At 47.4% G+C, this 27,784-nt stretch overlaps 1 protein-coding gene across 2 annotated transcripts in view; it reads right to left on the reverse strand.

Annotated features, from left to right (window-relative positions):
• Positions 1-333: 333 nt before the first annotated feature.
• C12H1orf56 (chromosome 12 C1orf56 homolog) overlaps positions 334-27,784 on the reverse strand; it is a 160,435-nt gene continuing 132,984 nt past the window's right edge. For both annotated transcript variants that reach the window (XR_015302624.1, XM_086947436.1), the window contains exon 2: positions 334-856. Coding sequence is in view for 1 of the 2 variants with exons in the window: in XM_086947436.1 (XP_086803562.1) it covers positions 773-856 (84 nt within the window). In the remaining variant the exon portion in view is untranslated. The remainder of the gene's footprint in view (positions 857-27,784) is intronic.

The following is a 27,784-nucleotide window of genomic DNA, read 5'->3' on the forward strand; positions in this document are numbered from 1 at the left end:
TTAACTGCAAGAAAAATAGAGGGTGAAATCAGCATTTAAGCTTAGCCTCCTGGTACACACACTGGGTGGGCCAGAAAGTGGCCTCAAAGAAAGCAGCTATTTCCATATCTATGCATGTGTATTTACAATGTTTAGCTTGGTTTCTTTTCTTTCATTTTAAGACCACATGAAAATAATGATATATTATTTGAAAGTACTCATGCATCCCAGTAGGTCCACCGGTTATATTAATGGCTGGATAATTTTTGGTTGTTATACTTGCATAGCAAAAGCATTTCACATTAATACAAAACACTGTAAGTAACTCGGTACTTTACGATAAAAAGACACTCATTAAATACTTGAAATTTAATAGTTACAATGTTGAGTTCTGACGCAACATTAATATTGTACCCTACTGCAATGTTTGCCATTTCTTAGGCAGAAATACCAATGTTTGACAACAACTACCATATACTGCTTTTCTGATATCTTACACATGTAGATCTGGACAAAATGCAACGTCAAACCTCATCAAAATCAGATTGTAACGTGTTGTCTACAACACACCACTAAAATGGCTGGGGAGTGATGCCAAATGCATAGTCAGGAGGCCAAACTGGAGCATTCACGAATATGTCTTCTAGAGGGAACTACATAGCATCTGACATTAAAGATATTTCTCAACAGGTCGCATGGTAAATATTCTTTGTGAATTTTGCCTTGGCGTCCATAGAAGTGATTGAATAGCAATGTTGAGCGTAGATTCTTATAGCAAGCCATGTCAATGATTTCATCTTCCACTAGTGCTACGTTTTTTTCTTCTTGTAGTTTGTTTGGTTGTGCCTCCAGCCTTTGATTTTCCTGTTGCAAGGCCCTATTTAAAAGAACAAATTATTGCATGAGTTTCGATGAAAATATTTAGCAAAGAATGCTGAACAGGAAATGTGGCTATGAGTAAAGTTGTAACTTTAAACTAATGCTGGAAAGTGCTCACCAATATGACCCTGTTGTTCCCTGGCCATAAACTAGTGATCTGAAATGTTAATTTCAAAACTAACCCTCAGTTTAACATGTTTATATTCAAACTGTTGTGCAAATGCAGAATATAAAGTAATTGAGGGGAAAAAAACTATATTTTCTAATAAACAAAGCACAGTAAGTGGAAACATGAGCATTCTGGGCCTCTATTTCAAGCAAAAAAAAATATCTAAATAATGGTAGAGATTTATACCTCCATCTGTACGTGTATTCACATCTATTTCCTAGTCACCAATTCCAGGTAAAATATACCCTAAAAGCTGTACCAATCACAGGTTTTTAGACATACTACTTGCAATCTAGGTAACATCATTTTCATTGGATCCCGTTCTCGCTGTTCAGAGGAAAAATACCAAATTGGAGGAATGGACCCTTTGTGCAAATGCAATTTTTTTTTTCTTTTTTCCCTGCAAGGGAAACTTCTCTCCCATTGGAGAAAGCTCTTCCCATACATCCCCAGCACATCTGGGGTTGATTTTGTCCCCTTTAAACCCTGGAAAGGAAGTAACTCTAACCTTAGGTTCAAGGTAATCTGTAACCATTTCCAGGGTAGAAGGGCAAATAGTCTATAGTCTGGGAAATACCCTCGATCCTAAATTTGTGGGTGTTCCCAAATCAAGCCTTAAAACAGCCACTATCACCCCTTGAGGGGGGTATGACTACAAAAGATAACCCATTTGAAGAATTACAGAGGTGATATGCTACTCTGTTGAACCGAACATCCCCAAAATGACTAATCACAGAGTATCAAATGTATGTAACACATTCCAATTCCTGAACTACAGGTCTTACTGCATACTTGTTTTCTCATCTTTAGCCATATCTCAATCCTCGCTTCTTTTGTTTTTTTATTATGAATCTTCCTTGCTTTGATGGAAAACACATTCAATTAGCATGCCATGTCGTAAATTTTTGTGAGAAAGCAGAAAAGAAACAAGATAGCCAGACACCAGCTGAAGCAAAAACCAAGAAGCAAATTAAAGGGGCACTGAACAGCGAGCCAAGCTGCACATTTGAACGCGGTTTAAAACCCAGGGGCAATGCCTTTTACACAGCCACCGCAGGAATACAAGGGACTAATGCTACCGTAAGGGTTACTCAGTCTGAAAGTAGCATATATCTTTGCAGCAACGACTATCTACTGCAGGAAACTATTGCCATTGTGTACTCGTTTTTTCCCAGGTGCAAGACTTTTAATAAAGTCTTTCAAGCAACACAAGGGGCTTAAGTGATTTTAACCCACGCTCAGTGTAAAATTTGCTTAAATTTCTGTAGCAATAACTATTAACAAATCGTCATTTTATATCTTTTATAATAATTCTATTTTACTAATGTATTAATATTTGCAATGGTTTTAATTAACTGAGCAAAAAAGATGACTTGACTTGTCTCAAGACCAGCCCCAACAACAGATGTCTGTTCTGTTTTTGATATCTCCTAGCACATGTTCCACGAAAGTTCATTGAATTAGCTGTAGCATAATCAGCTATAGCCCCTCAGACAGCTCACAACAAAAAATATTTAAGTGGCGCCAGCACATTTGGGTGATAACATTTTTCAATTCTTTCAATTTCAAAAACTGTATCACATGCAAGTTGTAGAAATTGAAATTGTATGTTGGTGTCACATATAGGCTTAGTGAATTAAATGGTGGAGCATCAAGAGATAAGTCAGTCAAGAAGATCTAAAACAGGCAAGCGCGTGTATGAATGCATTTAAGAGTCTCAGTTCACATGAAGGCAACTTGGCGCTAAAACGTCAGGGCCACAATGAGTTGTGAGAAAGAAGGGGCAATGACAAGAGACAAGTCTTCAAATCATTACAAAATGCTATGCAAAAGACTACTTCATCATTGATAACTAGGCTCCCAAATCTTGATTCCACAATATTTTTTACCATTAAAAGAGAGTCTAAGTCAGAACCAGGAGGCAAGGGTTAGACTTTTCTTTCTTCACTTTAATCACCAGCAGCCTTTTACAACTTTTATGTAATTAGAACATAAAACTACATTTCCCCATGAGTCTTTGGGAAAACTAAACAAAAGACCCAATAAGAACACTTCAGTTCCACATAATAACTGCCACAGACTCTCTTTCCCTGCTTCCTGCTTCAGCAGAATCCACATAAGTGCCTTTTCACTCTCTCATTCCCCAACGTGTTTTGCACTGTTTTATTGTGTATCGCGGGGGCATTAAAACCGGCCGGTCTGTTTCATTTACTGTGATTGGAATAATTAGAACTTTCACTTTCTTCTAGCGCGACCGTGGGTTCTTGTTCCTAAACGGTCGTTTTAAGCTGCCCAGGCCTGATACTCGGTGTAGCCAGCCGACCGACAAGGAGCCTACATATATCCTCTTATGCGCTCTGCGCATCTGTACCACCCGGTTGCTGGTGCGCGACACTTTTACTCAGCAGCCCCTCACTGACCATCTTCTGCAAAAATCTGAAAACCTGGATGTTCTAATCTTGGCAACCCCTGTTTGTGTAGCTATGTGCTAAACAAGATTTTATTATAATAATAAAATGGGGCTCTGGGTTCTTATGAGGTGTCACGTGATGCAGTATTTTATTGACTGTGACGTACTATAGCAGAAAAAAAAATTGTGGTGCAGAAACTTAGGGCATAATTTACATTAGAAACCTGCTTTTTGATCACTTGAGTTTGAATATTTTTCCTTCATAGTTAAAACTTTAGTCTAAAAGTTTTGTCACACCTGATCGTGTTGGAAAAAACACTGTTCTAAGCAGGCTTAATCAACTTCTTGTCGATATCAAATAATCACAACATGGCTGATTACCAAAACTGATCTCTATATAAACCAGATCTTCAGCTTTTCCCAAAATTGCCCATAGGCTTCAAATCTTGATATAGTGGTCTTTAAGTATTTGTGCTAAGTCTCCTCAACAACGCAGCCCCTGGACGCAGAAATGTTTTGATGTTGATGGCAGTTTCTGCGCCTTTTTTTTACGCATTAGGTATGTTCTTTTTTCACACGTTTGTAATTTTCATGCTGCCATGGTTGTAAATTACCTTGGAGGAACCAAGCCACGTGCCAAAACATAGCAAAACGTTTTATTTCAAAAGGAGAAAGTGCTGTAAGAAAAACTAAGTTTTGCCTTTAAAATTGCATCAACTAAAGGTCTGCGTTGTTAAGATAACCCTTTTCCGGGCATTTGGGAACAGGCAGTGTTGTTTATGAATATCTGAAAGCGACACGTTAATGATAGATTCCTTACCTTAGAATATCCCCAGGCGTCAGACTGGATTCGGAAAGTTTTTTCCGTCAGCAGTACGCCTGGGCGTTGTCGTACGGCTCCGTTTACGTCGCTGGCGTCGTAGTCGCCGAGATGACGTTGCTGGAGCTACTTGGATGCGCCCACGCACGCTGATGTCCGTTCTTTCTTTTTCTGCGCCAGCAAGCGGTAACCCCAGTTATTTTTAGACTGAGTTTTTTTGGGGACTTTTGTCTCTGTTTTCAAGTAATACTTACAATCTACAGGTGCATAGGGATGCCAGGTTTTAAGTCTTGCGCAGCCTGTCCCCGCACGATGTTGGTGACGGACCCGCACAGAGAGGGTCTCTACTGCCTGGGGCGCGACCATGACCCCGAGTCGTGCCCCCACTTCCGGGCCATGGCTCTGAAAACTTTGCGGGAGCGGTCCAGAAAGTGTCTGGAGGCCCGGGAGTAGGTTCTGTGCCGTTTACGGTCCCAATCCAGAGGGAGGTCGAGGGACCGTGTGCGGAGCCATCACCATCACTCGCAGCCTTGGCACTCGGAGTCAGGTAAGGCAAATCATAAAAAGTCGAAGAAGCATCGTCGCTCTTCGCCTTCCCCTAGCCGGTTGCGCTGCCCCTGCGGAGCCTAGCAGTTGCCGATGGCCTACCCACCCTTTCGGATCCATCAGCGACTCCGGCCCAGCTGCAGGAGTTCCTGTCAGCCATGGAACATGTCTTTGGACCGTCTGGCCCCGCCGGTGCGCCTTCGGGCCTGGCTGGGTGTCCTCGTTCTTGGACGGCTCCGGCCCGATGTCGTCGACGACTCCGGCATTGATGCCGAGGGACCTCCGTGGATCCAGGCCTGGATCCCCGTCCATGCCAGTAGGCCCTGTGCGACCTCCACCGAATTGGCGTCGCCAACCGCGACCTCAGCTCCCTCCCCGGCATGGGACAGGTGCCAGAAGGGTGTTGACCGACGCTGATTCCAACGCCGTTTGGGAATTTCTTTCCCTTAGTCCACCCACCTCCGTATGTTCCTCCTGTTCCACAGGCTATGGATGAAGAGGAGGACTGGGAGGGGTCAGAGGACCCTCTCGCAGCCCATTGCGAGTTGGACCAGGAATGGGATGAGGATCCGGAGGATGCAGGTGACCAGGATTATGCTCCTGAACCTGGCGCACCATCTCCTTCTACCGTGGCTATAGAGGAGGGTGGATCATATTCTATGGTGTTCCGTAGGGCAGCCGAGGCTCTCCACCGCGAACTCCCTACTGTGGCCATCAGGACTAATCTCCTGACAGAGGTGCTTCGGCCAGCTTCTGCTACTACGGAGCCGCTGCTGCCCTTTAATGACGCCCTCTCAGACCTTCTTTTGGGCACCTGGTCCAGGCACAACACAGGGGCTCCTGTGGACAAGAACGTGGCCCGATGCCATCGCCCGGCCCCGGGTGACCTGTTTTCCTCTCCCATCACCCCACCCCGAGAGCTTGGTTGTCCAAGCTTCTACTTCCCCAAGCGCATTCCCTTCCGCACCTCCGGACAGGGAATCCAAGAAATTGGAGCAGTTTGGGAAGAAGATTTTCTCTTCCGCCAGTTCAGGCCTGCGGTCTGTGAAACCGCATGTCTCTTGGGCCATTACTCCCATTCTGTGTGGGATACGGTTGCGCAAGTGCTGCCTCAGTGTCCGGTGGAGGCTCGGACAATTCTTCCCCAAGCTATTGCTGAGGGGAGAGACGCAGCCAAGTTCACCATCCGTTGTGGTCTTGACACTACTGACTCATTGGGCAGGGCGATTTCAATGACAGTGGTGACGAAAAAACTTTCTGGATCCAGTCTGACACCTGGGGATATTCTAAGGTAAGGAATCTATCACTAACTAATGTCGCTTACAGATATATCGTTACACAAGTAAGTAACTTGTGCTTTCTTATTTTTTAGGTTTCTACCTACTTGCAGTTTGTAGTGGAAAAAAGTTGAACTCATCGATGTACCCAGAAAGGTTTACATTTCTGAAGTGTATAATGAATGACTAATTCAGCAAAGGGTCATTTGTGTAGGTTGCTCAGATTTTCCTAAAGAAACCAGTGGTTGAAATAATTCTTTTAAAAACATGAAAATAAGTAGACAACATTTTTAGCTGTAATTTTTTTGCACTGATGGCTGTTCTACAAAAATAAAAAACTGTTATGTATGTGAGACACTTTTAGTCCATGGGATATAAAATATTTGTTGGTTGTCCAAAAATATGTGATCTGCAGATCCAACAACTGAGCTGCTGCTTATAGTGATTTTTTATTGAGTACTGACAATGAATAAATTCATATAGTAAAAATAAGGGATATATAAGGGTTATGACTGTTTGCTATGCAGTTTTTAAATGTGACCATAATAATTTAGAATTAGTGGTAATTTGTACGGCTTTGAATTGGGGGCTTGCCCATACTATCATGTGAGTCCGAGGACACTGCAAAATGCGAACATTTATTAGCAATGGCTTACATGGAAGAGAAATTCAACACATGCTCTAGTATTTTGTGTTCCTGCACTTATTGTGATAAAAATGGTACCCCCCTGTGTGGCTGGGTGTATTACTTTTTATGGGAAAGACCCCAAAATGCAAAGTGTAGACATAAAGCTTTCACCAATGGCGTAACTAAACTTGAGGGGCCCCCCTGCATGGTACGTGGAGGGGCCCCCTCCGAACTCAATCAGGAGCTTGCCAGCCAGAGCACTGTGCTGAGGGGGCCCCCCTAAAGCGTGTGGGTCCCCTCCAACGTGGGGGCTGCAGGGGCCTGTGTTACGCCACTGGCTTTCACCCTTAACATTTCCCCTTATTAGTGCTATGCCTAGCAATAGTATTTGGGTGGTGGTTTGGCTGCCACACAGGAACACCTACCAAACCCAGACATTTCTGGAAACTAGACACCGAATAGAGTCCAGGGTGGTGTGACTTCCATGAGTCCCGGTGGCGTAACAAAACTTGAGGGGGCTCCCTCCCATCCTCCGTGCCAGTCCAGAGCTCTCAGGCCAGCAACCCGCCATACTGCAGGGGATGCGGGCTATTGTTACGCCACTGTCACCAATCCAGCCGTTATAAGTAACACTGGATGGTGGAGTCAAATGTTGGGCTTACTCTGCCAGCAGGCTATCGTAGGTGGTGGTCCATTCATTACAGGGTGCCTGCCATCAGTACGCCGGGGAAGTTTGCCCAATTTTAGGTTGGTTTCCTGATGCAGACTTCGGTCATGATATACAACATCGGGCCCACTCATAGTTCAGTTTTGACAAAAGAACATCCACTGCTCCTTCTCGTTTCCGTTTTAAAACATTAGACAATGCGACAATGCAGTATTTCAAAAGCAGATGTAACTACAAAGAGTACATTTTGATAATACATTTTTATTACTAGACAATAGCAATCTTAAGAGGCATTGCATAGCTTCATACACACTGTGACCCCCAATTCCATCACAGTCTCTCTGTCATTCAGCCTCTCTCGGTCATTCAGCCTCTCTCGGTCAGTCAGTCAGTCAGTCTCGCTGTCAGTCAGTCAGTCTCTCTCTCTCAGTCAGTCTCTCTCTCTCTCTCTCTCTCTCTCTCTCTCTCTCTCTGTCAGTCAGTCAGTCTCTCGGTCAGTCAGTATTCAGTCTGTCACCATCTCTCTCCACTCTATCTCTCTCTCTCCACTCTCTCTCTCCACTCATTCTCTCTCCACTCATTCTCTCTCCACTGTCTCTCTCTCTCCACTGTCTCTCTCTCTCCACTGTCTCTCTCTCTACTCTTTCCACTCTCTCTCTACTCTTTCCACTCTCGCTCCAGTATCCCTCTCTACTCTCGCTCCAGTATCCCTCTCTACTCTCGCTCCAGTATCCCTCTCTACTCTCTCTCCAGTATCTCTCTCTACTCTCTCTCCAGTATCTCTCTCTACTCTCTCTCCACTCCACTGTCTCTCTCTCCACTCCTCTCTCTCCACTCCACTGTCTCTCTCTCCACTCCACTGTCTCTCTCTCCACTCCACTGTCTCTCTCTCCACTCCACTGTCTCTCTCTCCACTCCGTCTCTCTCTCCACTCCACTGTCTCTCTCTCTCCACTCCACTGTCTCTCTCTCTCCACTCCACACTCTCTCTCCACACTCTCTCTCCACTCTCTCTCTCCACTCACTCTCTCTCCACTCACTCTCTCTCCACTCACACTCTCTCCACTTTCTCTCTCTCCACTTTCTCTCTCTCTCCACTTTCTCTCTCTCTCTCCACTGTCTCTCTCTCTCTCCACTGTCTCTCTCTCTCTCTCCACTGTCTCTCTCTCTCTCTCTCCACTGTCTCTCTCTCTCTCCACTCTCTCTCTCCACTCTCTCTCCACTCTCTCTCTCTCCACTCTCTCTCTCTCTCTCTCCCCACTGTCTCTCTCTCTCTCCATTGTATTGTATTTATATAGCGCTTACTACCCCTGACGAGGCGTCGAAGCGCTTTTTTGGCGGGTAGCACGCTACTCCGGGACCCACAGAGTATTAGTTTTGAATTAGTATAGTGAAACATGCAAGTACATTTTAAGTGGTGGATAGGTTAGTCAGTTATTTGGATTTGGAATGATAACAGAAGGATAGAGTAGGACAAAGGTTAGTATTTATTTATCGCTCGCTTGTTGACGCATGCTATTCAGGGAGCCTATAAAGGATTAGTGGTGAATTAATATGGTGAAATATGAGGTAATTTCAGTGGTGGATATTAGTGTGTTACTTGGCGTGAGAAGGATAGCGGATGGATAAAAGGGTAAGAAAGATTTGCATTCATATAGCACTTGTTACCCCTGATGGGTGTTGAAGCGCTTTTTTGGCGAGTAGCACGCCACTCCGGAACCCATAAAGGATTAGTGTTGAAAATTAGTATAGTATAAATATGAAGTAATTTGAGTATTAGATATGTTATTCAGTTATTTGGGCAGTATATTAGTATAGTTGAATATGGAACATGGAATTTGAGAAGTGAACATGTTAGTCTGTTAATTTTGATAGAAAAAGGATAGTGGAGGGATAAAAGAGTGAAGGATTTTATTATTTTTTTTAAGAGAAAAAGGGCAGCATTTCAGGCCCTAGTCCCGACCAGTCTCAAACAGGTCCAAACAGGCAACTACCCTTGTCCTCTCCACCCTTAGCCTCGACGCCCGGGCTGAGTCGCCCTAAGCCTGGCCCTTTTTGTAGCCCTAGTAATCAGGTGACCCTTTCAGCCAATGGGAACCCTAGCCCTAACACTATCCAATCACAACACTAGCCCTAACATCTTGACCCAATAGGAGACCAGGACCTTGCAGCCAATCTTAACCCTAGCCAAGCACCCAATCAGTTCAAAAACCCTGATCTCGACATCCAATAAAGGCCTTAGTCCTACCACTAGCCCCAACCCAAGTCCAAGCAGCCAATGGTACAAGTAGCCCTAGTCCCTACTTCCAATAGAAAGCCTAACCCTACTCTTAGTCCCACAACTGGTCCAACAACCAGTCACACCAGAAGCACTAAATCGCTACTTCCAATTAAAGGTCTAACCGTAGCCCTAGTCCCACCCTACTCCCAACAACCAATAACATAGGAAGCCCTAGTCCCTACTTCCTATATAAATCCGAACCCTAGCCCCAACCCTGCAATGATTGAATCACAGACCGAGAAACCAATCAGAACCCTCAAATACCCAGCCAATGAGGACATTAACCCTAACCCAATAGAAACACCAGATACAACCACCAATCAGTGTACACATGTGCCAACCATCAGCACACCATATAAGGTCCCAGCAACCTCAGACAAGGTTTGCTGGCCAGGGAGTTGGAAGCTGCTTGCTCCTGTTCAGAATCTCCTAGGAGACAGACCGGCTCAATCCACAACTTTGGACTTCAGCAGGTAAAGGCTTTACTAACTCGAAATCTAACAATACTGTTTGAATAAAGCTTTACTCCCCCTGCTGGCCAAAAACAACTAAGTGCACAGGCCCCAGTAAATACAGTTTCAACAGCTCACAGAAACAGCCTCTGATGTAGAAAATCCCTGTTGCTGGGAGGGTGGGGGGGGGGGGGGGGGGGGGGGCAGGGGGCAGGGGGGCTGGCCTCACTGGCTTGTGAACACAAAATGGTGGCTGGGGGTGCACTGTTTCAGCACACAGGCCTAAGCACAGAGCAAAGGAGAAATTTGGAGGGGAAACAGATTTGTCACCATGGAATGAGAGGGACAAACTACAGAAGTTGGACTGCAAATCCCACAATTCAACACACTAAGTGAAGGCAATCATGGGCACTCCACTGTCTCTCTCTCTCTCCACTGTCTCTCTCTCTCTCTCCACTGTCTCTCTCTCTCTCTCCACTGTCTCTCTCTTTCTCTCTCCACTGTCTCTCTCTTTCTCTCCCCACTGTCTCTCTCTTTCTCTCCCCACTGTCTCTCTCTCTCCACTGTCTCTCTCTCTACTCTTTCCACTCTCTCCAGTATCCCTCTCTACTCTCTCCAGTATCCCTCTCTACTCTCTCTCCAGTATCCCTCTCTATTCTCTCCAGTATCCCTCTCTACTCTCTCTCCAGTATCTCTCTCTCTCCAGTATCTCTCGCTCTACTCTCTCTCTACTCTCTCTCTACTCTCTCCACTGTCTCTCTCTCTGCCCACTGTCTCTCTCTCTCCCCACTCTCTCCATTCTCACAAAGTAGTGTGCGTTGCCATGGGCTTCCGCATAAATTTTTCCAGGGGGGGGCTAATTTTTAACGTAATCACCATCCCTCTAGCACCCTTCTCCCCTCTGCCTTGCACCCGTCTCCCCTCTGCCTTGCACCCTTCCCCCCTCTGCCTTGCACCCTTCTCCCCTCTGCCTTGCACCCTTCTCCCCTCTGCCTTGCACCCTTCTCCCCGCCGCCTTGCACTCTTCTTAGCCCCCCAATCCCCCCTTGCCCTCCCCCCCTGCAGACGCCCATGGTGTGTTCCAACAAGAGTGCTTGAGGGTACCATTTTGCTGCCTCATCCCTTCTCATATGAGCATTGCCCTGGAGAATGCTGACTCTCCCACCCTTGTCAGGGTCCCGAGCAGTGCTCTGTGGTGCCTCCTGCTCTCTGCCCCCCCCCCCCCCCATCCTCTTCCGGGCCTCAGCTCGCTCTGACTGAAGAGAAACAAGTCAGTTGATTCTTTGTTTATCTTCAGTCAGCGGGAGGGGCTTGTAGTTTTTCAGCCTCGTAATGGGCTTACCCAAGTGGGTACTGTTGATAGGAGTCTTTGTAACCACACCCCCTCCAGCGTATAAGCAGTGGGCCGACCCTGCGTCCGCGCGGGCGGCACGCTGGTGTGCTAATAAAAGCCCAGGGACCTGGGCGTGGCGTCAGGTTGCAGCCGGTCACAGTAACTACAACACGTGTGCCGAGTCTATTCTTTTAAGGCCTTGTCCAAACACCACATTGGCGACGAGGTGGTCTTTGCCACCCCACCGCGTGTTTTGCCTCCCACGCCCTTGCCTAAGGAGCGTCACGGCGAGGCCCTGCTGCCCCCAACATCCGGCGGCTGACCCAGATCCCGCCGTGCCACGTGGCGGTGTGAGCCCCTGGCTGCCCCGGTGCCGAGCGCACCCCACCCGAACCTGCCGCCTACCTCAGTCGAGGCTCCGGACGCACTGGCTCTCCCTCTACGCTTCTCCTGCCTGGCGGGAGTGCCCAATCTCCAAGGTGAGAGCGCGCCGTGCTCGAGCGCTCCAGCGGTGTCTCCACACCTGCCCACGCCCTGGGCAGCGCCACTCCAGACCCTGCAACGAGCCCCCACCCGGTAACACTCTCTCCCAGCAGAGGCCGCACGTGCGGAGCTGCGCACCACCCTGCCATCCCTCACGCTTCTCGTGTGCACCGCACCGGACTGCCGTTTCTCACGCATTTCGCATGAGATACAGTTTACTCCGTTTGTGACCCCTGGCTTTGCTCCTCCTGCGGGCCTGAAGTTCCTAGCCACCAGTGCCATGCCCAGAGAGTCCACCACCGACACCAGAGTGCGGAGACACCTCGCTCTGAAGGTTGCTATCAGAACTCTTGCTACCTGCGTTTGCCCTTTGAGGCCATGACCCACGTGCCCCCCCTGGAACCCTTTACAGTCACCGGTACACCGCCGTCACAAGCCACACGGTGGAAGAAATGGGTAGAAAGACTGGAAAACTACTTTGTTGCGGCGGAAGTCGCAGTGGAGCGGCGGCGTGCCATGCTATTGCACCTCGGAGGGGAAGCGATCCACTTTTTTTTTGGAAAACGGAATGAGCACACCGGGTTATGTGTACTGGTAATTCATGAGTAAATTAGACATGTATTTTATAATAACTCATTTTCCACTCATAAAGATCTGATTGATGTTATTTATTCTTTATGCATCTTTGATATTTCTTCTTTTTAGTTATGTTTATAGTTTTTCTTATTTTCTTTCTTTTTTTTCCCTTATTTTATCCTTTTCATATATATACTTTCACTTTTTTAGTTTACAAAAAACATTTTTACATACAAAACATTAGGATAGTTTCACATAAAATCTATATCCTTTAAAACAACATCATCCCTGTTTGAAACTTAATATAAACGCAGAAATAGTTCCTTCAACGCGTTTCGGCGGTCGCCTTCCTCAGGAAATCTGCCTTGTTCTTTGCTATAATACCCGTGGCTTATTTATAAGGACGTCTTGGCTTCCAATAGATTTATTTGTAGCAATTGTACGAGATTTAACATGGAACCGGGCCTTTGTATCTCGAGTAGGTTATCATTGACTGTGATAGGGTGTATCTCCTCACAGTCCAAGCCCACAGCCTTGACCACTTAATGCAGGAGTTCACAACCCTGTTCGACGGAATCGGGTGTTTGAAAGGGCCGGCCATCCATCTCCACGTAGACACATCAGTCGCCCCAGTGGCCCTTCGACACCGACACCGACGCATCGCGTTCCACCTGCGACCTAAGGTGGAGGCAGAGCTAAGGTTGTGGAACGAGCAGGAATCATCGAGAGGGTGAGCGGCCCTACCCCGTGGGTATTCCCCCATCGTGAAACCAAAACAGCCAGACGCAGTGAGAATCTGCGTGGACATGCGCATTCCCAATCTTGCCATCAAGCGTGAACGCCACCTAACACCCACAATAGACGACATAATTGGTGAACTGTCTGGATCGAAATGGTTCTCTAAGATGGATCTGAGGTCAGGATACCACCAGATTCCCCTACACCCGGATTCACGCCCAATCACCACCTTCTCGACTCATGCTGGACTCTGGCGATACACCCGCCTAAACTTCGGAATATCAAGTGCGGCCGAAGTTTTCCAAAACATCATTCGGAATGTCTTGCAGGGACTGGACGGCGTCCTAAACGTCAGTGACGACATCTTAGTCCACGCGCCCACGTTGGATGAACACATCCGGCGCCTCCATGCAGTGTTCGCCCGGCTACAAGAACGAGGCCTCACCCTCCACCAGGAGAAGTGCGACTTCCTGCGTAAAGACATCAGCTTCTTTGGGTACCGTTTCTCTGACCAAGGGATAGGTCCAGACCCAGACAAAGTAAAAGACATTCACGAGGCTCCTGCCCCACCTCGGTGACGGCGGTCCGCAGCTTCTTGGGAATGGTCACCTACTGCGGGCGATTCATCAAAGACCTAGCAGATCTCACTGGCCCCCTTCGCGATCTCACCAAGTCAACCTCCACCTGGGAGTGGGGCCCAGAGCAACAGGAATCTTTTCGCAAGACCAAGGCTGCCCTATCAGCAGACAAAACACTGGCCTACTTCGACCCTCGAAATGAGTTGCAACTAGTAGTGGACGCCAGCCCAACAGGCTTAGGAGCCGTCCTTGCCCAGCAGTAGGCCTGCGGAGAGTGGGCCCCCGTTGCCTACGCCAGCCGGACCCTCACACCTACAGAACAGCGCTACTCGCAAATCGAGCAAGAAGCTATCGCAATCCTGTGGGGATGCCGGCATTTTCACATCTACTTGTACGGACACCCTTTCGTGGTAATAACTGACCACAAGCCCCTCATCCCTTTATTCCAAGGGTCCTCCACTCGTCCTCCTCCCCGGATCGAGAAGTGGGTGCTGCAACTCTAGGAATTCCAATTCACGGTGGAATATCGGCCCAGCACCACCCGGAACCCCGCCGACTTCCTGTCGCGACATGCCCGCCCAGTCACGGCGGCAGAAGCGGCGGAAGCCACGGCTACAGAGGAGTATGTACGGATGATCGTGGAGAGATCCAGGCCACTACCTATCTCGCTGGAGGAAGTAGTGCGAGCTACCAAAGATGACGACTGTTTACAAATTGCCATCCAACCCATCGCCTCCGGAAATTGGAAGAACCTCCAAAGCCCTGCCTCTTTCCGTACCTCTGGAGCCCAAGCAACACTAAAAGCGTTGTACCAGGTCCGAGATGAACTATCAGTCTCCCCGGAAGGATGCCTCCTGAGGGGCCCTCGCCTGGCGTTGCCAGACTGCCTCACCCAACAAGCAGCACTCCTAGCTCATGGTGCGCATCTGGGCATCGTGAAATCGAAAAATCGCCTGCGGAGCAAACTCTGGTTCCCGGGTCTAGACTCAGTTGTGGAAGCCATAGTCCAGAGGTGCCCTGTGTGTCTGGCAACCAGCCTGCCTGACCACCCCGCTCCAGTAATCACCGAAGAAGGGCCAACGTCCCCGTGGGAACGGGCCAGCACGGATTTTGGCAGCCTCCCAGGCGGGAAATACATGCTCGTCGTGGTGGATGATTTCTCACGATATCCAGAAGTAGAGATCCTATCCTCCACCGCCGCCTCGGAGGTCATACCGAAGCTGGAAAAGATGAACATAAGTTACTTACCTGTAAACTGTGGTTCTCCAGTATTGGTGTCTTTCATAGATTCACATGCTTGAATATTCCCCGTCGTCGAAGTGGGAGTCCCACGGTACATAAAATAGCAGTAATATATGCATGTATATATAAGAAATATTATAAATAAAATATACATACATATATAATGCAATAAAAATGTAAACTTAAAAAAGTACCATAGAACAGAATAGGCCCATTGAAAAGCCCAAGGGAGAATTCACTTTAGTAACTTATAGGAGTCATTATGTGTTGGTCCACATTCCAGCCAATCAGGCTGTAGCCTCCTCTAGAACCTTCTCCTCAGAAGCCCAAGTCCTCAGATTTTCGTAGCACAAGTAAGTATAAATGCTTGAGGAGAAGAGAGCCTCTGAGGGGAGGATGGGAGGGTCGCATGTGAATCTATGAAAGACACCAATACTGGAGAACCACAGTTTACAGGTAAGTAACTTATGTTCTTCTCCAGTATTAGGGGTGTCTTTCATAGATTCACATGCTTGAATAAGAATAGAAAGCAGTAAAACATAAATTAGTCATAAAGGAAGATACAAATTAAGTTTAGGCATAACCTATCACTTAATAAGCAATAAAAAAAAAAACCAAAACATGACAATACCTTTATGACTGGAGGCGGGTAGCAACAGAGGCTCACCTTTAATGGAAAAGATTCCGCAGCACCGCTTGACCCACTGCCGCATCCGCGGCATCTGTTGATTGCAGGCAGTAGTGCTTCGTGAAAGTATGGCTGCTGGACCAAGTAGCAGCTCTGCAGATTTGTCTTAGAGGTACCCCCGCAAAGAGGGCAGCAGAAGTCGATACAGCTCTCGTGGAATGAGCTCGAGCAGGAGCAGGAAGGGGCTTGCCGGCCCGTTGATGACAATAGGATATGGCAGACGATATCCATCTGGTGATAGTCTGTTTAGTTACGGGTTGTCCTTTGCATACTGGGCCATATGCAACAAACAATTGATCAGACTTTCTGAAGGTAGCTGTGCGTTGAATGTAAAATTTAAGACAGCGCTTCACATCCAGAGTGTGTAAGGAGCGCTCCGCTGCAGATTGAGGTGCAGGGAAGAAAGTCTTAAGAACAATAGGTTCATTGAGATGAAAGTCACTGGGAACCTTAGGAATAAAACTGGGATTTGTTCTCAAGGTAACAGCCTCGTTGGAAAATTGCAAAAACGGTGGCTGTATAGTAAAAGCTTGAATGTCGCTGACGCGTCTAGAAGAGGTCAGAGCAAGTAACAGAGCCACTTTCCACGTGAGGAACTTCAGATTGGAAGAATGGATGGGCTCGAATGGAGGCAAAAGCAGCTGAGACAGAACTATGTTGAGTCGCCATGAAGGTGGAGGCCGACGGATTGGAGGAAACATCCTAAAAAGGCCTTTGAAGAACTGTCTTATGATCCTGGAAGAGTACAAAGATGTTATGCCATCATGACGGAAACGAGAGATAGCAGCCAGGAAAACCTTAAGGGTGGAGTGAGATAGTCCTGATTTTGCTAGCGACAAAAAGAATGGCAAAATTTGTTCTGGCTGAGCACACATGGGATCTAGTGGAACACCAAGCGCAAAAATGCTTCCATTTCAGCTGGTAAGTTTTGACAGTAGATTGTGCTCGAGCATTTGATAGCACTGCCCTACAATCCTTGTCGATATTCATGTGTGCAAATTCATAGTACTCAGGTTCCAAGCATGAAGTTGAAGGTATGCTGGATCCGGATGGCATATTTGACCCTGATGCATTGTGAGAAGATGTGGTAGCGGATGCAACCGCATCGGTTGTGTCAGAGAGAATAGGAGGAGATCTGAGAACCAAGGACGTCTCGGCCATTTGGGTGCGATCAGGATCATCCGTCATGGTTGGAATCTCATTCTGTGTAACAGACGTGGAATGAGCGGCAGAGGAGGGAATGCATAACTGAAGGCGTTCGACCAATTTATTGAAAAAGCATTCCCACTCGACTCCTTGTGAGGATGCCGGCTCGCAAACCTTAGACATTTCCTGTTGAGAACAGTTGCAAAGAGATCCAACTGCGGTCGTCCCCACTGTCGGAAGATGTACTCCAACGTTGGTTGGTGGAGTTCCCATTCGTGGTTGTCCGAGAGGGCTCTGCTGAGCGCGTCCGCCAGCACATTGGCCACACCTGGTACATGGATTGCTTGGAGATGTATTTGACGTTGTAGAGCCCAGTCCCAAATTTCCTGTGCCAGCTGTGATAGCACGAGAGATCTTGTGCCGCCTTGTTTGTTGATGTAGTGCATGCTGGTGGTATTGTCCGTCTTCACCAACAATGTCTGTCCCTGCACTACTCTTTGAAAGGACTTCAAGGCCAAGAAAATCGCCAGTAGTTCTAAGCGATTTATGTGCCAAGTGCGCTGAGACGCCGTCCACTTGCCTCTCACGGACATTCCGTCGAGATGAGCACCCCAACCTTCTAGGGAGGCGTCTGTCGTCAGTGTCAGTGTTGGTTGTTCGTCCTTGAATGAACGACCTGTTGCTATATTTGGAGGATGAGCCCACCACTCCAAAGCTCTTTGTATGCGGGGCGTTAGATGGATCTTGTCCTCGAACGACCCTGATACCTGCTTCCACTGGCTGTCGAGTTCTTCCTGAAGGACTCTCATGTGCAGTCTGCAGTTGGGAATCAGTTGAATGCACGAAGAAGCCATGCCGAGGAATGACTTGAACATTCGGACAGAAACGTACTGTCTTGACTGCAGGAACTGAACTTTTTGTAACATTCTGCCCTGACGTTCCTGTGAAACGAACACCTGCCCTAGCCGAGAATCGAGCGAGGCTCCTAGAAAGTCTTGTTGTTGAGAAGGGCGAAAGTGTGACTTCAGGCAATTGATGGAGAAACCTAAAGTTTCGAACAGGGATATGCAGACTTGTGTGTGTTCTTGTGTCAGTTGGAAAGTCCTGGCTTTTATGAGGCAATCGTCCAGATACGGATAAAACTGGATGCTCTGTAAGCGCAGGTAAGCGGCCACCGGGGCTAGGATCTTGGTAAATACCCTCGGTGCCGATCGAAGGCCGAATGGGAGGACCTTGAATTGGTAATGAAATTGGCCGACTGTAAAACGAAGGTATTTCCTGTGCCTGGTGTGAATAGGCACATGGAAATATGCATCTTGAAGGTCTATTGTCGAAAAGAACTCTCCTGGAATGAGGAAATTCAAGATTTGAAGCAGGGCTAGCATCTGAAAAGTCTTGGACGCGATGAACTTGTTTAGAGCCCTCAGATCCAAGATGGGGCGCCACTCTCCTGATTTTTTCTTCACTAGAAAGAAACGGGAGTGGAATCCCTTGCCGCGTTGACATTGCGGTACCTATGGCTCCTTTCCTGATCAGAAGCTGCACCTGGGCCAACAGTTCCTTGAAATGGGGAGAAGGTGGGCCCGAAGGCGGGCGAGCGGGGGGAAATTTCGTAAATTCCAGGGTGTGTCCCTTTGAAACTACATCCAAGACCCATCGGTCGTTGGTGATGTTCGACCAATTGCAGAAGAATTTCGAGATCCGACCTCCAAGATGCACAATCCTCTCACTGTTTTTTGCTGGTGTTCGCACCACCTCTGTAGTTGGACTTCCGCTGGTAAGGTCTGGAGGTGGATGAACGATTTTGGGACTGATAGGATCCTCTTTGTCTGTTGTCGTAAGTGTATCCTCTATATTGGTTCGTGCCTCGAAAAGTAGAGGTTCCTCCTCCTCTACCACGTGCCCCACGAAATGGCCTCTTCCTGTATTGGAGAGTTGTTAAGGACTTCGCTGTGTCCGTGTCTTTTTTGATGAGTTCTAAGGCATCATCAACGTGCTTACCAAACAGAGACTCGCCATCGTAGGGCAAATCAAGCACTCTGGATTGAACTTCCGGCCGGAAGGTTGTTGACTTCAGCCAGCCTTGGCGACGCAAAACTGCAGCACCCGCCAATTGTCGGAATCCAGTAGAGGCTATATCGACGGCACAATCGATAATCTCTGTTGAAATCTTTTCTCCCTCGAGAATGATGGCCTGTGCTTCCTCCCGGATGGAATCGGGCATTTGGGGAAGTAGACCAGCGATCTCGGACCACATTTGACGGTCGTATCGACCCAGAATGGCTAAGGCGTTGGAAGCTCTTACCGTTGTTGCCGCCATTGTGGTAAATTTCTTACCAATGGAGTCCAATTTGCGGCCATCCTGATCCGGGGGGGAAGTTAGGGGTATGGCTGGATTTCGAGACCTTTTTTGTGCCGCCTGAGTGATCACTGAGTCTGCTTTAGGCTGTGAAACTAAGCAGGCCGGGGAAGTAGGCGGCGCTTTATATTTTTTTGTCCAGTCTAGGTAGAACGGCTGGAATGGAGTTAGGACGTTCCATCAATTTCAGACCCTCTTCCCATATGTGGTCAATAATAGGAATGGTATGAGTTTGGCGTTGAGGCAAGTCTTTAAAGTCATACAGAAAACATTCTGCTTGCTGCGTTTCTAACGTTAGGTGGAACCTTTTTGCTGCACGAACCATAAGGCTGTGGAAACTTGCGATATCCACTGGTGGCGAAGTTCTCGGTGATGTTGGTGGAGTAGAGGGTGTCTGTGCCCTATAATTGTCCCAATCCTGCATTTCCTCATCATCAGTGTCATTATCTCCAGTGTTTTGTGGAGTTTGACCCTCATTGTCTGTATCAGGAGCAGCACCTAAAGGAGACGTAGGTGCATTAGTCGCTTGAGCTCGAGGCCTAGGTGCTGTAGACTGTGGTTGAAGCGCTGGAGACGGAGGGCGTGGAGCTGGAGCCTGGGACCGTTGCACTTGGGGTGCTGGGGAAGGCGGCAGCGATGGTGGAAATCTACGATTGTAGTCATCCAGCATGTGTTGTAGGTTTTTGACCATAGACATAGGAATTTGTGTAAAGCGTTCGTAATTAGGTTGTTGTGTGCTATCCAATGGAAAAAGGACGTTCCCATCTTCGACTGTATTTTCCGCATACTCATCCTCATCGCTGTAGTCCTGACACTTTATGTGTAAATCCGATGGACTGGTTGCTGGTTGGTAAAGTTGATCCACTTCTGAATCATTTCCAGATTCCTCTGCTCCAGATTGAAATAATTTCTCCGGAGGTTGCGATACACTCCTAATAGGACTTAACTGTATCAGTGGTACAGACTTGAGGGACGAAGTAGAAACCACTTTGAAGGTGGTAGCAGATTGTAGGGGTTGCTGTGTCGTCGACGAGCCCGTCGACGAGAGTGGCATAGCTGTAACACCCTCTAGTTGTTTTTTCGTTGGTGCCGCTGCATCCGGCGTAGGAAATTTAATTTTGGTAGACGATGATTTTTTGGTCGTCGACGAGGCCGTCAACGGAATCGCGGTCTTTGCTGTCGACGAGGAAGTCGTCGGCGGAGCGGCCGTCGACGGGGGGTTCATCATCTGCGTCGATGGTATCGTCGACGGGGTTGTCGTCGACGAGGATCCGGTCGTCGACGATGAAGCCTTGGTCTTCGTCGACGGGAGAACCGTCGACGATGGATGCGTCGACGGTGGTTTCTTCGTCGACGGTTTGATTGACGAGATCATAATAATGGATGAGATGGGTCTCACCTCCTGGCTGCTCGTCGACGAGATGATAGTCGTCGTGGCAGAACTAGTCGACATGGAAGAAGTAGTCGTCGACGTGGAAAAAGCCAAAACAGACTTCGTAGACGCTGAAGACGTCGACGGACGCGTCGACGAGCCCGTCGACGAGCCAATGCCCGTTTTAGAAACGGAGGGCATGGTCTTGGGACGAGACGCCAGAGAACCAGGTCCCGTAGGCGCGCCCTGAAGCAAGTCTTGTGAGGAGACATCCTTGGAAGATCCCAGCTTTTTACTCTTCTTAAGAAAAGGAGAGGGGATTTCAGTCTCAGACCCACGCTTCTGAGAGGTTTTAGAAAAACCAGATGACATACTCTCAGCATCGGACACGATGTTGTCAGATGATTTCAACTTCTGTAGCCACAGAAGGAGACGAGCCTCTCTGTCCCTCAAGGTCTTAGGAGGAAATTTGCGACAGAGTCTGCAGGTAGAGACAACATGGTCCGGATATAGACAGTAAATACACTTACTGTGTGGATCCTCATGAAAAAGGCGAAGTTTCCCACAAGATGGACAAGCCTTGAACAGAGTTTTCTTTGAAGAAGACATTTTGAAGAAAATTATGAAGAAACTTGAAGAAAAACTGAGCAGAGCTCAGGGAGACTCCCTTCACACGACGTGCGGTAGAAAATCTGAGGACTTGGGCTTCTGAGGAGAAGGTTCTAGAGGAGGCTACAGCCTGATTGGCTGGAATGTGGACCAACACATAATGACTCCTATAAGTTACTAAAGTGAATTCTCCCTTGGGCTTTTCAATGGGCCTATTCTGTTCTATGGTACTTTTTTAAGTTTACATTTTTATTGCATTATATGTATGTATATTTTATTTATAATATTTCTTATATATACATGCATATATTACTGCTATTTTATGTACCGTGGGACTCCCACTTCGACGACGGGGAATATTCAAGCATGTGAATCTATGAAAGACACCCCTAATACTGGAGAACATAGCTACCCATGGGCTCATCGGCGAACTGCGTACAGACAATGGCCCCCCCTTCAATGGCACTGAGCTAGGTGAGTACTTACAGTCTCATGGCATCAAACACAGGCGCATTACCCCAAGTTGGCCCCAAGCAAATGGAGAGGTGGAGCGGCTAATGAGGACTCTAAACAAGAACATCCAGATATCACTAGCTGACAGCCAAAGTCTAGAGCTATCCCTCTATCAGTTCCTGCGCGAGTACAGACTGACACCTCATTGCACAACAGGAATCCCGCCAAGCCACCTCTGTTTTGGCAGGGTAGTTCGGACACCATCCCACATCACCCAACGTGGGCCGAGGCTCCTGCCCCACCGAACCGGTCAATGGAACGAAGAACAAAAACAAACACCGAAGCGTCCCATCGGAGGAGAGCCACTGACAGTTTGATCAAAATAGGCGATAGTGTGCTAGTAAAAGATCACCACCCAAGGGGAAAATTTCGACTGCATTTTGAATTGGACCCATGGATCGTGGTCCACGTCAATGGTACTATGGTCACTGCATCCCGGAGGGATGAAAGAGTCACGAGAAATGTGTCATTCTTCAAAAAAGTCCCAGCGGATGAAGACGGCGAATTCCCGGAAGCAAGAGATAACCGTCAGGACACTCCACAGGCCCTGAGAGAAACATCTAGAGGCGACCACCAGGACACTCCACAAAATCCAGGGGAAGTGCGGGGAAACAATCTGCCGCCCAGGGCCTCCAGCCCAAAGAGCGCCCCCTCCACGCAAGTCCCGGAAGGAGCCCCGTCGCCAGGAACACAGAGCAGCGTGGACCTGACAGAGAGAGACTGCTCGGAGGACTTGTTCCAAACCCTGCCGAGCAGGGGCAGTCAGGGCCGGTATCAACTGCGGCCCTGCCCGCAGCCCTCCCAGAAGTATTGAGACTTTGTTGCCCGCTGCCGCCTGTGGGAGTAAGACGATCCAGCCAACCTGCCTAACCCAAGTAAGACTGTTCTAGTTTGTCTATGGAAATTGCAGGAACTGAAGTATTTTGAGAGGACAATTTAAAGAAATGTTTTGTTATTGATATAATGGTTTTCTTCACATTTCTAGGTAAAGGAGGAATGTAGTTTTTCAGCCTCGTAATGGGCTAACCCAAGTGGGTACTGTTGATAGGGGTCTTTGTAACCACACCCCCTCCAGCGTATAAGCAGTGGGCCGACCCTGCGTCCGCGCGGGCTGCATGCTGGTGTGCTCATAAAAGCCCAGGGACCTGGGCGTGGTGTCAGGTTGCAGCCGGTCACAGTAACTACAACACGTGTGCCGAGTCTATTCTTTTAAGGCCTTGTCCAAACACGACAGGGCTCAGAGCAGGCTGCAGACAGCCTGCACCTGCTTTGGAGGGAGAGAGGCTTGCTTTAGAGCAAAGCAAGCCTCTCTCACAGCTCTCAGAAGAGCTGAGGGGGCCGGGGGCCGGGACCCCCTTCATTTACTGAAGAGAGTGCCCCGCCCCCCCCCCCCCCCCCCCCCCCCACGCTGCAGGGGTGTTTGCTACGCCCCTGATGAGTCCCACTTAGTTTTTCTACCCAGAATGGCCTTCAAGCTTTGGCTAGAATTAGGCCTCTTCTCATTTCTGTGAGGGAAAGTTCACAAATTCTCAGGTATCCACAGAAATTCATACCTCCCCAGCTTGCCCACCATTCATACGATAAAAATGGTATCCCACTTGTGTAGCTGTGCCTAACGTCTGCGACAGGTAAGGCCCAAATACATCATGGAGACTCAAGCGGGAAATGACCAACAATATTTCTGAAAACTAGACGCCCAGGGGTCAAGGATGGTGGTGTTAATTGTGTGCATCTCATTACATTTTCTATTCAGAATGCCCTGCAAACTTCGGTTAAAATCACGCATTTCCCCTTGCATTTCTGTGAGGGAAAGTTCTGGACTCTGCAGTGATGCACAATAAATTCCCATCATTCAACGTTCTCACACTTATCCCAGTAACAACTGTACCCTACTTATGTAGCTGAGCCTATTGGCTGTAACAGGAGCCGGTAAAAACTTGGAATGTGTGAAGATAATGTTATGACATGGATTTCTTCACATTATTACCGATTTTGTCTGTTCCAGTGACATCCTTTTAGCTGAATAGCACGGGAAAAAGCGTATCAATGAAGAATCATGAGAAGTGTCAGAATGCAAGGTAGCAAGACTTTGTCCCCTGGATGGAAGTGCCTGAGTTTTATGTTGCATAAATATGGCAAAATAGTGTTATTTTTTTTATTTATACATTAATCTCATACTTTGACTTCCGAAGAAAGTTTTGGGTGAGAAAATATGTTGGGAACCACACAAGCCACACTACCAAGGATACCTGTGGCCCTCTGGCTTTCAGAATTCCCAAGGCTTTGAAGGGTATCCTGGTTTCTGTCTAACCCACACCCGAATTGTGCAGCCATTCATCCCGGCAGGTGAGCGGAATCTGTGACTTGCCCCAACACTAGGAAAACTTATATCTCAAAACAACGTTCAAAAGAATACACATTTCCTCTTGTTTTCCATGAAAATGTTTTTGGGAATATTACCGGGGGGGGGGGAGAAGAGAAGAGAGGTTGAGGCAAATAACTTTTGGGGCTTTAGGGGTGCAACTGTGTTCTGAAGACAGATTGGAGTGGCCGCCATGCGATTTTCTCTGAATTTTTTTATTTAGCCCCTGGCATCTATTTTTCTTTCTGCTGGACCCTGCCACCCATGGACCCAGGTTGGAGGTAAATCCTCCATTCTGCCCTTGTGGGCCGATTTGGGGGGAGGGGGGTTACTGCTGGGATTTTAAGGGAGGGGGTGTCGCATTTGGAGTCTTTCTTACAGGTCTTAAGCTGGTGGAACGGTTCTTGACTTTGGCTTTGTAGGTCGTGGTTTGTTCGAGATAGGGGCAACCCCTTCTAGTAGTCACGGTGCCGCCGGCCGTGAATAGCCTAAGCATAAGCAGGCAGTGCCCTCCAAAAGGAGTCCCAAGAGGAAAAAAACCCTGTAGGGCAAAACCTCTGATGACGAGGAGACTCCAGAAACGACGGAGAAGATCTGAGCCAGGAAACACAGCGAAACCAGAAGCCCAAGATGGAACTGGAGATTAACAGGAACTCAAACTGGAGCAGGAGGTGGCAAGGGAAGGATAGCATCAACGGAAGGAAAGGACCACCAAAAACTGGAGCAGGAAACCAACGGGAGCGAGGAAACACCAACAGGAACAAGGAGTATTGCAACTCAAGGAAAGAAAAGATTCTGCCCCTTCTATACCCAAGAACAGGAAGTGAAAACCAGGAAGTCACAAGACGGGAACAGGAAGTGTCAAGACAGGAAGAAGACCAATGCCATCCTGGATAGGGAAAGGAGTGAAGAGCAGAATAGGAAGGTAGCCATGTTAGGAAGGTAGAACAACCTTTCCCCAAGGCCCTCTGGGAGCACGACTGTGAAGGAGAACAGGCAACAAGATGGCCCCAAAGGAGATGACCTACAGGATAATATAGGGAAGTGCAAGTGTCCCCAAAAAGGCATAGGAAGCCGAAGTCTCCACCTGGGAACTGCGGTATTCCTAAGATGTTATGTGAAACATCTAACGGCCAGCCGCGCAAGTCAGCAGCATGCCGATGCAAAGAGGCAGCAAGCGTCGGCGGGGTGCACCCGCGATGCCAAAATGGCAGTAGCGGGCCCTTGTGTTGCTCCACGATGCACTCGAGAAGGAGAGAGCGGAGTCGCCGGCTGCACTGCAGCTCATGAAGAGGAAATGGGCAGCTTCACAGGTCGCGGTTCGGCATGCAGTGCAACAGGGGGTAACGTCCGATGCCTGGGCAGCATGCCTCATTCCCACCATTTTTCATTATTTTAGTTAAAAAAAATAATAATAATACCCAGTGTTCCTTGGCAACATCTGTAAAAGGACAAGCATTTGCAATGCAATGGTCTCGGCTTTAGTTAAGCATAAGCAATTCTGTTTGTAATTAGGTAGCTTTTAGCTTTGCTTTTATTAGTGTTTTTTAAACGTTTATGTACATACCATGCATAGGTATGTATATGTATGGATGCATTAATATTGGTATGTATATAGATATGCAGTGTTTATGTTTATATCTGTGTGTGTGTGTATATATATATATATATATATTTATTTATACACATACATATGCATATATATGCATGTTATGTACATGAAAGTTTTATAAACACTAGTAAAAGTAAAGCTGAAAAGCCACCTGATTACAAACAGAATTGCTTTAAGTGTGATAAAGATGAGACCTATTGCATTTTGAATGTTTTTTCACTAGTGCCTTTAGGCAAAGAGTAAAGGGCTGGAGTATGGTCACGCTGTTTTTACAGTGTGAGTAGTAGAGAGTGAGTAGAGACTAGAGTAGTAGGTAGAGAGTAGTAGAGAGTGAATGGTAGAGAGTAGCAGAGAGTGAGTAGTAGACGTTGAGTAGAGTAGTAGAGAGTGAGTAAAGAGTGAGTAAAGAGTGAATAGTAGAGAGTGAGTAGTAGAGAGTGAGTAGTAGAGAGTGAGTAGAGAGTAGAGTAGAAGAGAATAGAGTAGTAGGGAATAGTAGGTAGAGAGTAGTAGAGAGTGAGTAGTAGAGAGTGAGTAGAGAGTGAGTAGTAGAGAGTGAGTAGAGAGTGAGTAGTAGAGAGTGAGTAGTAGAGAGGGAATAGTAGAGTGGGTAGTAGAGAGTAGTAGAGAGTGAGTAGAGACTAGAGTAGTAGAGTAGTAGGTAGAGAGTAGTAGAGTAGTGGGAAGAGAGTAGTAGAGAGTGAATGTGAGTGAGTAGAGTGAGTAACAGAGTAGTAGAGAGTGAGTAGTAGAGAGTGAATAGTAGAGTGAGTAGTATAGAGTAGTAGAGAGTGAGTAGAAAGTGAGTACTAGATTGAGTAGCAGAGAGTGAGTAGTAGAGTAAGTAGTAGAGCGTGAGTAGTAGAGTAGTAGGTAGAGAGTGAGTAGTTAGAGTGAGTAGTTGAGTGAGTAGTAAGAGAGTGAGTAGTAAGAGAGTGAATAGTAGAGTGAGTAGTAGAGAATGAGAAGAGTAGACTAATAGAGAGTAGTAGAGAGTGAGTAGTAGAGTGAGTAGTAGAGAGTGAGTAGTAGAGGGTTAGTAGAGTGAGTAAACAGTGAGAAGTACAGAGTGAGTAGTAGAGTGTGTAGTAGAGCAAGTAGTAGAGAGTATTAGAGTGAGTAGTAGAGGGTTAGTAGAGTGAGTAATAAGTGAGAAGTAGAGAGTGAGTAGTAGAGAGTGAGTAGTAGAAAGTAAGTAGTAGAAAGTGAGTAGTAGAGAATGAGTAGTAGAGAGTAGTAGCGAATGAGTAGAGAGTAGAGTAGTAGAGAGCGTGTAGCAGAAAGTGAGTAGTAGAGTAGTAGAGTGAGTAGTGGAGTGAGTAGAGAATCTCTCCCACACACAGTGCCTCACACACACACAGTGTATCACACACACAGTGTCTCACACACTGGTCTCACACAGTGCCTCACACACACACACACAGTGTCTCACACACCATGTCTCAAACACAGTCTCACACACATAGCGTCTCTCACACAGTGTCTCACACACACACAGCATCACACACACACACACAGTGTCTCTCACACACACTGTCTCACACACAGTTTCTCACACACACACAGTGTCTCTCACACACACAGTGTCTCACACACACACACACACACACAGTGTCTCACACACACACAGTGTCACACAGTGTCTCTCACACAGTGTCTCATACACACAGCCTCACACACAGTGTCTCACACACAGCCTCACACACACACACAGTGTCTCAAACACACATAGTGTCTCACACACACACAGTTTCACAAACACACAGTGTCTCTCACACACACACAGTGTCTCACACACACACACAGTGTCTCACACACACACATAGTGTCTCACACCCGACTCTCCGCTCTTGTCCCCCACCCCCCTATACCTTCTGCCAATCATTTATTTGGAACAAAATGCATTCTGGGAGTTCTGGTCTAGATTAATGTGACTTCAAACAGTAGGACTACATAATTGGGTACGGAAGGGTAAATAAAGTCTGACACCACACATGCCTTGTCTGCATTTAGAGAATACATAAGATGGGCAATTGTGGGCCCAAATCGTAAAAACTCACTGAACG

The sequence above is a fragment of the Lissotriton vulgaris genome, chromosome 12, assembly GCF_964263255.1.
Source record: "Lissotriton vulgaris chromosome 12, aLisVul1.2, whole genome shotgun sequence".
Classification (NCBI taxonomy): Eukaryota; Metazoa; Chordata; class Amphibia; order Caudata; family Salamandridae; genus Lissotriton; species Lissotriton vulgaris.